This window comes from Otolemur garnettii, unplaced genomic scaffold, assembly GCF_000181295.1.
Source record: "Otolemur garnettii isolate 467f Iridium unplaced genomic scaffold, OtoGar3 scaffold00011, whole genome shotgun sequence".
NCBI lineage: Eukaryota > Metazoa > Chordata > Mammalia > Primates > Galagidae > Otolemur > Otolemur garnettii.
Window position 1 is genome coordinate 17,230,673 of NW_003852406.1, and position 11,025 is coordinate 17,241,697.

An 11,025-nucleotide genomic window follows, 5' to 3' on the forward strand; every position below is an offset into this window, starting at 1 on the left:
CATCATTGTTGTTTGGCAGGCCCGGGCTGGATTAGAACCTGCCACCTTAGGTGTATGTGACTGGCGCCTTAGCCACTTGAGCCACAGGCGCCCAGCCATACACATAGTATTGTAGAAGATCTGAATAGGAAACAGTATTTGTTTCCTGGTCTTCCAGCGTTCAGAGTACTACCTCACCTCACACTGTTTCAACACTGGGCAGCAGGGCAGTGCCTGTGGCTAAATGGGTAGGGCACCGGCCCCATATAAGGAGGGTGGTGGGTTTGAACCCAGCCCCGGTCAGCTAAAACAGCAGTGGCAACTGCAACAAAAAATAGCCAGTGTTGTGGCAGGTGCCTGTGATCCCAGCTACTTGGGAGCCTGAGACAGAAGAATCGTTTAAGCCCAAGAATTGGAGGTTGCTGTGAGCTGTGATGCCACAGCACTCTACCAAAGGTGACAGTGAGACTCTGTCTAAAAAAAAAAACCTTGGGCAGCAGACACTCATTTTATTGAACCTCTTATACAGCTAAACAGTCCCTCCTTGAAAACTCTTCTATTAACTTCCACAACATCACACTCTCTGGGTTTCTTTCTAGCTATGGCTGCTCCTTGTTAATCTCCTTTGCTAAAAATTCTTCCTTAGGGCTGGGTGCCATGGCTCATGTCTGTAATCCTCGCACTCTGGAAAGCCAAAGTGGGTGGATTGCCTGAGCTCACTGGTTGGAGACTAGGCTGAGCAAGAGCTAGACCCTGTCTCTAAAAAATAGCTGGGCATTGTGGCAGGCACCTTTAGTCCCAGCTACTTGGGAGACTCTGTCTGTAAAAAAAAAAAAAGCCGTAAGTGACTCTCTAGACTATTGCTCTTAGCAAAAAACCCACAGTTGGCTGGGTGCAGTGGCTCAGGTCTGTAATCCTAGTACTCTGGGAGGCCAAAGCAGGAGGATACCTTTAGCTCAGGAGTTTAAGACAAGCCTGAGCAAGAGTGAGCCCCCATCTTTACTAAAAATAGCTGGGCTTTGTGGTGTGAGGTGGTAGTCCCAGCTACTCAGGAGGCTGAGGCAGGAGGATTGCTTGAACCCAGGAGTTTGAGGTTGCTGTGGCCAACACAGCACTGCAGCCTGCAGCAACAGAGTGAGACACTGCCTCTAAAACAATAAAATCAATCAAACAACAACAACAAAAAACACACAAAACCACTTCACAGTCCTTACCATACCCCAGGGCCAATTTGCCCCTTCCTTCCTCTGTGACCTCAAGCCTGTCATGCTCCCTTGCTCACTAAGCTTCTGTGACACTGATCCCCTTGTTGTTTCTTTACACCTAAACCCTTTTCTTGTGCCAGGTTTTTTACACTTGGTTTTTTCTTCTTCATGAAATGCCCTCTCTCTTCTTCCCCACCTCTTTATGTGGCTGTTTCTCATCTTTCAGGTCTCAGCTGAAATATCCATTCTTCGGAGAGGCTTCTCCCCACCAACACATTGTTTCTAAAAATGGGTTCCCCCATTTACTATTTTATACCCTGTTTATTTCCTTTATAGAAATGTATCACATTCAGTTATCATGTTCTTTGTTTACCTGACTATGTTTCCTCTCTTCCAGCCTGATGAAGGTGAGGATCATGCCAATATGTTTCTGGCTTTGTCCTTTGTGTTTAGAACACTGCCTAATACATGGTAGACTCTCAACAGGTATTTGTGGAACCGATGAGTCAATGACTAATGAAACTACTCTCTGTAAGTCCCCTTCTCTCTATCTCTTTATTATCTCTTGAATCTGTCCCCACCATCATTATAACCACTGGCCTGGGTCAGGCACTGTCACCTCCAACCTGTATTTCTGGAATAATTTCCAACTCAATGGATCTATTGGTTTCTCCTTCTCAGTCGCTCCTTCCTCCACTCAGCAATCATGAAAATGAGCTTGTAAGATGAAAATAAGATTGTGTCACACCCTGCTTAAAGCTTCGGTACTCCCCTGCTACTTGCAGGAGGAATTTCAAATCTCTCAGGTCAACACTCAAGGCCCTTAGGTACTCTGGCTCCTGCTGCCACCTTGGTGGCATCTTACAGAACTCGATTCTCTACCCCATCCACCTTACCTATGACTGCACAAAAACCATCTACAGTTCCCCTGACAAGGCAGGATGTTTTCACTTGTGTGAGATGGTCCCTCCTCCTGAAGTCTCTTCCTACACTCCATCCTACTAACCCTGCTAGAATATAACTCAGGCCCTCTTCTGGGAACAAACTCTCACCATACACCATGTACTTCTTTATCAAAGCCCTTATGAGGATTTGTCTACCCTCCTACTGGTTCGTCAGGTCTCCCAGGTACTGCCCAGGTCTTGTGTGGCCTGCTCACACAATGCTGCCCAAAGTGATCATTTGGTAGGGAGCATGGAGCACTTGATAAATTTTGTGGAGATTATATGATATGCATGCAAAATACACTCCATTACTTCCAGACCCCACAACCTTCAGTGGCTTGCAGTTGTCCAACACAACCTATAAGGTCCCCTCTTCACTGAGTCCTGTTTGTTTCTCCAGCTTGGCTTTCTTCCACACACACACACACACACACACACACACACATTATTCTGTTTCATGCCTCCATGTCTATACTATCCCCTCTGCCTAGAATGCCTGTTGTACCCCTTTGTCCTAGTTTTGGTGCCCTTCCTCTGTGCATTTACCCTTTCATTTAGTACATGGCATTCTCATTTGTTTTCTTTTTTTTTTTTTTTTTGAGACAGAGTCTCACTTTGTCACCCTTGGTAGAGTGCTATAGCATCCTAGCTCACAGTCCTGGGCTCAAGCGATTCTCTTGCCTCAACCTCCCAAGTAGATGGGACTACAGGCACCTGCTACAATGCCTTGCTATTTTTATTTACTATTATTATTTTTTAGAGACAGAGTCTCACTTTATCGCTCTCCGTAGAGTGCTGTGGCATCACAGCTCACAGCAACCTCCAACTCCTGGGCTTAGTCGATTCTCTTGCCTCAGCCTCCTAAGTAGCTGGGACTACAGATGCCCTCCATAACGCTCAGCTATTTTTTGTTGCAGTTTGGCCAGGGCCAGGTTTGAATCTGCCACCCTTGGTATATGGGACCAGTGTCCTACCAACTGAGCCATAGGTGCCGCCCCATGCCGGGCTATTTTTAGAGACGAGGTCTCACTCTGGTTCAGGCTGCTCTCTAACTATGAGCTCAGGCAATCCACTCATCTCAGCCTCCCAAGTGCCTGGCCCTTCTCATCTGTTTTCACGCTTTTCTCCCCCAATAGAGGACAGGGCCCCTGAGCTTTGTCATTATCTCCCAACGATTAGTATAGGGCCTGACAGCCAATCAAGGCAAACAAAATATTTATGTTGATTATGTGGTTTGGAGGCATATAGTACGGAGTCAAAACCAGAAAGGGCCAGCATGCGCTGTATGGGGAAAGTGAGACCAGAGTGTTTATCAGTGGCTTACTCCCCCAAATGGCAGAACTGGCTTGATATCAAAACCAGCCTGATCTTACTGCCCTCTCCTCTTCAAGGGCTGCTTCTGTGTAACCACATGAATTTCCCCAGTGTCTCTGATCTGCTGCACATGGAACCTAAATTTCCAGACACAAGATCTTCTGAGTCTTGGGAATGGGGTGCAATGCTGCATAGCTCTGGATTTTTGAGAGCTTGAAGGATTGAAGGAATAAAATTACATGGTGACTGAAAGAGGTTGCCACATACTCTGTGACTTTCTCAGATCCCTGGGCTTGATTTTCTTTCTTCCTTTATCAGTGGTTCTCAACCTTCCTAATGCTGCGGCCCTTTAATACAGTTCCTGTGGCTCGCAACCCACAGGTTGAGAACTGCTGGTTTAGATAAAGGAACCCAGGCCTGGGTGTGAGGGGAAACTGTGTCTGCCTCTCCTTCTCCCTTGGCCCTGAGAGCCAACCTGCCGTTTTCCATGTAGTGCAGGAAGTAGCCTGGGATCCTGAGGGCTGGCAGAAGGCAGTGAAAGGAGAGCTTGGTCACTGGCACAGCTGCTGCTATAGCAGCCAGAGCCAAAGGAGGTCACCATTGATCCCACATGCACTTAATTTTCCTTTCCATGGCAAGGGACAGAGTCCACCAGGAGAGCTGAGGGGAAGGAAGGCAGGTGGTGGTGCTTGAGGTTGAGATGTAGCCAGTCACTTTCTCTCTCTGGGCCTTAGTTACTTCAGTGTAAGATCAGGGGGCACCATATAACTAAAACCATCATTTCCTGCTGGTCCCTACACTCTCCAGCAAGGTCGTCAGAGCTGCAAGATCACCACGGGATGGGAGGGATGGGAACCAGACAGGAGTTGGACGAAGCCCAAGGAGGGCAGGACACTGCCCCTGGAGATCCCTGAGACCTAGGGGCAGACTCTCCTCCCTAAGCACAAAGGACCCTAGAGTCATTAGACTCCCAGATCCAGGACATCCGTTACTCTACCCTCCGGATAGACACCCAAGCTCCAGGTCTGGCTGGGTCCAGAGGTTCCAGGGGGAAGACCAGGCCATCGCCACTGCCCTGGCGTCAGGGAGTAAAGAGAAAGCGCCTCTTTGAGCCCCATCTGTGGCCAGCCACGGCAGCTCGTTTCGGTCTCGCAACCCCAGCCGGCTCTCAGCCTGGAGACCTCAAACGCACCAGCCACCAGAGCCTCCGGCGCTCTGTGTCGGCCCCACCCCGGCCCCGCCCGCCCCCCGCCTCAGTCTCCGGCCGGAAGCCCCCTCCGCCTCTCCCTCAGCCTACACCCCGTCACAAGCCCCTCTCCCGGTACCAGTCCAGTAAACCTTTCTCCGCCCTGGCCCGCCCTCTTCCTCCAGCTCCACCTCCGCCCGGGCTCCCACGTCCAGTCCTCAAACCTACTCCTGGCCCCGCCCAAGCCCCGCCCCAACCCGGTCCCGCCCCGCCCCGGCCCCTCGACAGCCCCCGACCCAGGCTCCGCCCCGCCCACTTCCCGCCTCTGGCCGGAGCCTCCTGGCCCTGCTAGTCCCTTCCCCGGCCCCGCCCCCGGTCCCCGGAAGCCTCTCCCCGCCCCCGGCCCCGCCCCCCCGAAGTTTCTTGGGCCCCAGGAGGCGGGCGGGACAGATCGCAGAGAGCCGCCGCCCGGCGGGGAGTAGATGGAGGTGGCCGAGCCCGCGCGGCGCCGGGAGTGAGCGGCAGAGCAGGGGACCGCAGAGGACTCGCCATGGAGGAGGAGGTGAGGGCAGGGCCCGGCGAGGGTGCTGGGATGGGATCTTCGAGCCCGTCATAAGACTTAGGGTCCTGAGCTCAGGCCCTCGTTCCTGCTCGCCCTACTCCTGCTAATCTCGGGACCATAGCCCCTGCACCCTAGACAGCCTAGGCAGATGAGGCAGGGGCTAGGGTAGGAATCTGCATCAGGCACTTCGAAGACCACGTCTTCCTTCATTATCTCTTTGGCTTTTCTCACTGGTTGTGGAGCTTCATGTTTGTTGTTGTTCCCATTGGACTGATAGGGAGACTGAGGCTCCCTTGAGTTTTATGCTGAGACTGGCCTGGGCTACTGTGCTCGAACGCTGGTTACCGCTGACTGCCCGCGCAGGTCGGGTCTGAGGGTGCAGATATGTGTGGTGGGAGGCGTTCTGTAGGTTCTGCGGTCCCTGACTCTAGGAATCAGCGGTTGTGACCATGCCTTGGAGGCTGGAGGACTGGAGAACTTGCTTTTTTCTCCCTTGTGTAAGTCTCTGTGAATCTCCTTCCTCCACCCTCTTCCCTGCTCCACATCTTGAGTATGCTCTATCTGGAAGGTGGGCAGAAGGCAGGCCCACATAGGGCCCCATCCTGGCCCCCGCCTTCCCCACATCCCTAGGAAGGCTAACTCCCAGAAGGAACTGAGGGACCAGCAGTGCCCCTTAAGCTTCCTTTTATACCCCCTTAGGATACTCTTGGTGTTGGGTGGGGTCAGCCTGTCGGATCCTTGCTGTTTGCTTGAAAACTCTGCCTGGTAGCCCATCTTCCAAAGGTCTAGCACCCAGCAAGTGCTTACTGTATGCCTGTGTAATGAATAAGTTAGAAAGAGGGGCCTGCGGGGTCTAGAGGTAGGTGAATTTGTTTCTTATCCCCCGAAGAGAGTCCCACCTTCTGCCTCTCCCAGCCCAAGGGAAAAGGGGTCTTTGCTTGGATGGGTGAGGAGGAAAGATAAAGCTTTCTCTTGAGGCAATCCTGGCCAGCTAGGGAGCCCTGAGTCGACCAGGCTGCCTGTGTCCCTATCAGTGTATACTCCCTACTTCCCTTCCCGAGGCCACTGTTTGTTAGGAGCAGCTAGGCTGTCAGGGTGCCCTCCAGGCCAGGCCCCACATTTCTGTGGGATGGTAGATAAGTCACTTCCCCTCTCAGCCTTCATTTCCTCTTCTGTGAAATACAAGGCCTGGCCTCCTCCCCTGGGCCTGACTGTATGATTGTGGCCCCTTCTTTCACAGTGGGTGGAGGTAGGGGGCAAAATCAGGCCACTGTGATTTACCATGGTTTTTTTCTTGCTGTCAGGGTGGGACTCTGGTTTCTGCCCCAGGTCCCTAATGTGAGGGCGGGGCTCTCTGGCCAGGGCTCCTCCTCCTCTCCCAGAGGATGTGGGTCAGGATTACTCCATCTCCTGATCTGCTCTGGCCCCTAATTAAGGGAAGTTCTCTGGGGATCTCTTGAGTCTGGCCCAGCTCTGTGCCCCCCTTGGTCCTGCATCTCTAATATTACCCCAGCCCCTGTAAGCCTCACCCACATAACCAGGGGCTCCCCATCTCCTACCTCCCCTTTGGCATCCCTAAATCCTCTTCCTCCTCCCAGTAGCTTCCCCTGTTTCACTGGGCTTCAATGCCCATCTTTGTTTCTCTAAAACTCCTCTGAGATCAAAGTCACCTGCTCTGCCCTACGACCCCATCTTTTTTTCTTTTCTTTTTTTCTTTTTTGTGATAGAATCTCAAGCTGTCATTCTGGGTAAAGTGCGTGGCATCACAGCTCACAGCAACCTCAAACTCTTGGGCTTAAGCAATTCTCTTGCCTCAGCCTGCCAAGTAGCTGGGACTACCAGCACCTGCCAAAATGCCCAGCTATTTTTTGGCTGTAGTTGTCATTGTTGTTTGGTGGACCTGGGCTGGTTTAGCACCTGCCAGCTCCAGTGTATGTGGCTGGCGCCCCAGCTGCTTAGCTACAGGCCCCGAGCCACTATGACCCCATCTTCATCACCTCCTTTTCACCTAGTTGCTTTCAGCTCTCCTGGTGGCTTTGAGCTTCCCTATGTCCCATTCACTCTGGAGCAAGACTCCTCAGCCTCAGTGACCTCCCCTGTACAGTGGGCTGGTAGACCCTGTCAGGCTGAGACTTGGTGAAGAAGTGCTGGTTTGAGTACCTGTCCACCTGTGTTCTCTGGGCCTCAGTTTCTCCATCTGTAAAATGAGAGGGGTAGGTGTTCCAGAAATATGGTGATGTATGTGCAAAAGCTTTGGAAAGGGCAGATATACATGACGATTGTTGTTGCTGCCATTGGGGTAAGGCTGGGAATCTTGGACTTAGGTTTTTCCATTTCTGCTCTAGGGCTCTGCCCTCTTCCCCCATTAGCTCTTTCTCTGGCTCAGCCTTTGTTGTTTCTGAGCTGCCCACTTGCCTTCACCATCTAGAGACAGGGCAATGTCCTAGATGCCTTGCCTCCCCCACCTCAGAGCCCTACCCAAACCCTGCCTTCTGCAAGTGTCTCCCAAACTAACCCCAAGCCCTTACCTCACTAGAGAGCTGGCGGATCCCATAGGACAAGTGCTGTGTCAAGTAGGAGATGTCCCCCCATCCCTGACTGGGGACTTCCTTGTGTAGGGTCTGTGTTGCCCCCATCAGACTTGAACTTCCTCCAGGGCAGAGCCTGTGTCCTCTCTCTGAATGCCCCATCACAGGGCTCTGACATGGTGGATTCTTTTTTTTTTTTTTTTTTTGAGACAGAGCCTCAAGCTGTCCCCCTGGGTAGAGTGCCGTGGCATCACAGCTCACAGCAACCTCCAACTCCTGGGCTCAAGCGAGTCTCCTGCCTTCACCTCCCAAGTAGCTGGGACCACAGGCGCCCGCCACAACGCCCGGCTATTTTTTGGTTGCAGCCGTCATTGTTGTTTGGCGGGTCCGGGCTGGGGATTCGAACCCGCCACCTTAGGTGTACGTGGCTGGCGCCTTAGCCGGTTGAGCTATAGGCGCCGAGCCGACATGGTGGATTCTTGATAGAGTTTGGTCAGAGCACCATTCGATTTAGTTAAAGGGCAAAAGCTGCCCGTGACATGAGGTGCCAACAACAAAGTTTATTCTGCAGGTCTCTGTCTCTCTGTCATATTGTATTATGGCTTTCCATTTGTCCCCTTCTATAAATAAGGTCAAGGTGATCTAGCTTTTTTTTTTCTTTCATTTAAATGAGGACCCAGAGTCCCTCATATGTCAGGCTCATGGGTGCCATAGGAGCTTCTCACAGCTGGCTGGAAAGGGCCGGGGTGAGGGTGGATGGGAGGAAAGAGAGTAAAACAGGAAGAACAGTGGTCAGCTGGTTAATAAGGAGAGAAGGCCGAGAAACTGGGCTGAGCAGGACAAAACCTCCCCTGTGAGCCCTGCCAAGGGGAGGGGCCCCTTATTAAAACTTACTGGGGCATAGCCAGGCCCCCTGGAAGGAGGGGTCTGAGGGGCAGGGAAGGGGGCTGAGTGGAGGCTGGAGGCAAGTAGGATCCTGGCCTCTGGCCAGACCTCCCCTGGGTGGCTGTTGCTGTGGCTGGTCTTTGGTTCACACCATCTGCATCTTGGCTGTTCCTTCTTCCATCCCAAAGTGCTGTCCCGCCCAGTCCTGCCTGGGTCCCACCCATCCTTCAAGGCTCTGGACTTGCTTCCCTCGCTAATCCAGTCATGGTACTCTCTGGGCCCTGATGTGCCACACCTGGCCTAGAGGTGACAATGATCTAGGCACAGTTTCCAGCCTTGCCCCTTGGAGCTTCCAGTTGGTAGGAAGTTTTCAGGGGAGGTCTCAAGTAGAGGGAGTTTAGAAAAGGGTGTGAGATCCCATGGGGTGGTGAGTAGGCCCCCTGAAAAGCAGGAGGCAAGCTTGGAGCTCAGAGTTGGGAGATGGGGCAGTAGCTTCACCCTCCATGGCCCTCACTGCCTTGTTTAAGAGAGGCCAAGAATCTTCCCATCAGTGTGGAGGGTCTAGGAGGTGACCAATAGCGTTATAGTTGCTGGTAGGAGGGTGTGAGTATATGAAATGTGGGGTGGGATTTCCCATTTACAGTACCAGTTCTTACCTTTCAGCCCTGGCCTGTGACAGTTTGCAAGGGTCACTGAAGGGATTGGGCCACTGGGGGTCACGAAATTCATGGGCTGGAACACAGGGCCTTAGTAGTGATGTAGTGAGGGAGTTGGGTGCATGATAGGATGGAAGAGCTTCTCTCTGTTCTTGTCAAAAGGCTCTGAAGTCCTTCTTCCTCTGGACAGGGTGGCTTATCACTGGCTTGCCTCTTACTTCCTTATTCCTGTATCCGGGAAGACCGTTTGGGACCATCCCATTTCCCCATTTTTCTTGCCATCTACAAGTTAGGGAGAGACCTTAGGAGCAGGGGCATATTCCTGGAGCTCCTGGAGGTCTGAGGCTAGCACCTGTGGTTCAGAAAGGCTTTGTCCTGAATTGAGAGCTAGGCCCAGGGAGAGGGTCCCTGAAAGCCTAAGGAGATGGCAGGGACAAAAACAGTAGCAGTAATGACAGTCACCATTTACTGGGTTAGCATATCCTAGGAGATACTTTATGTGCCTTATCTTTATTCAGCAACAGACATTTATTGAGCAGTTACTACGAGCAGGCATAGTCTAGGCATTAAGAACATAGTCGTAAATAAACCAAAATCCCTGACCTTGGGTAGTTATACTCCTTAACTACTGAAGTTAACTACTTATCAACTTTTGCTGTTAATATCTCCATTTCACAGACGAAGAAATGGAGGCTTAGAGAGATGAAATGGTTTGCCTCAGTCTACAGGACTGGGGCGCCCAACCACCAGCCTATGCAGTTCAGAGAAGGGCAGGGGCCACGGAGGGAACCGGGCTGGTGCTCCCCTGCTGTGACAAAGAGCAGGGAAGCTGGGCCCTGCCTGACTCCTAACAGCTCACCACACTTGTATCTGCCTAGGCTTGTCCTTCTAAAGGCAGCTGTGGCTGCAGGGTATCCCTGGGGAGAGGCATGCCTCTTTTAACTAGGGCCCATTTTTCTTAAGTTTTATGTAAATTACAACGTAGTCAAAATTAGTCAGTGCTAATTTCCTTCCAGCAGCCTCTAGATTCTATCATACCCTTGACTACCTCTCTTCCTCCCTCCCCTTCACACTCACCACTCTGGGTACCAGTCAGTGTAACAAAGTGGTTAGCAAATTGGGTATATTTTTATTTTCATTTCATAGGTTTTTTTTTTTTTTTTTTGAGACAGAGTCTCACTCTCTTGCCCTAGGCTAGAGTGCGTGCCTTGATGTCATAGCTCACAGCAACCTCAAACTCCTAGGCTCAAGCATCTTTTAGCCTCAGCCTCCCAAGTAACTAGTACTGCAGGTGACCATCACAACATGTGGCTAATTTTTCTTTTTTCTTTTTTTTTGGGGGGGGGGACAGAGTCTCACTTTGTCATGCCCAGTAGAAAGCCATGGCATCATAGCTCACAGGAACCTCAGACTCTTGCCTCAGCCTCCTAAGTAGCTGTGACTACAGGCACCCAAAACAATGAACACCTGGCTATTTTTTTTTTTTTTTTTTTGCAGTTTTGGCTGGGGCTGGGTTTGAACTCACCACCTCCAGCATATGGGGCCAGTATCCTACTCCTTTGAGCCACAGGCGCTGCCCACACCCTGCTATTTTTAGAGGCAGAGTCTCGCTCTAGCTCAGGCTGGTCTCGAACTCATGAGCTCAGGGGATCCACTCACCTCAGCCTCCCAGAGTGGTAGGATTACAGGTGTCAGCCCACTGCACCAGGCTTAATTTTTCTACTTTTTTTTTTTTTTTTGAGACGGAGCCTCAAGCTATCCCCCTG

At 51.6% G+C, this 11,025-nt stretch overlaps 1 protein-coding gene across 2 annotated transcripts in view; it reads left to right on the forward strand.

The window, feature by feature from the left end:
• Positions 1 to 5,050: 5,050 nt before the first annotated feature.
• Positions 5,051 to 11,025, forward strand: part of PLEKHO2 (pleckstrin homology domain containing O2) — a 30,194-nt gene continuing 24,219 nt past the window's right edge. Inside the window, exon 1 of one of the 2 annotated variants that reach the window (XM_003784422.3) lies at positions 5,051 to 5,190. In XM_003784422.3, the coding sequence (XP_003784470.1) occupies positions 5,179 to 5,190 (12 nt within the window). In that variant the 5' untranslated portion in view covers positions 5,051 to 5,178. Of the gene's footprint in view, positions 5,191 to 5,634; positions 5,688 to 11,025 lie in introns of those variants that run through there. The other variant, XM_012801777.2, reaches the window with a different exon arrangement.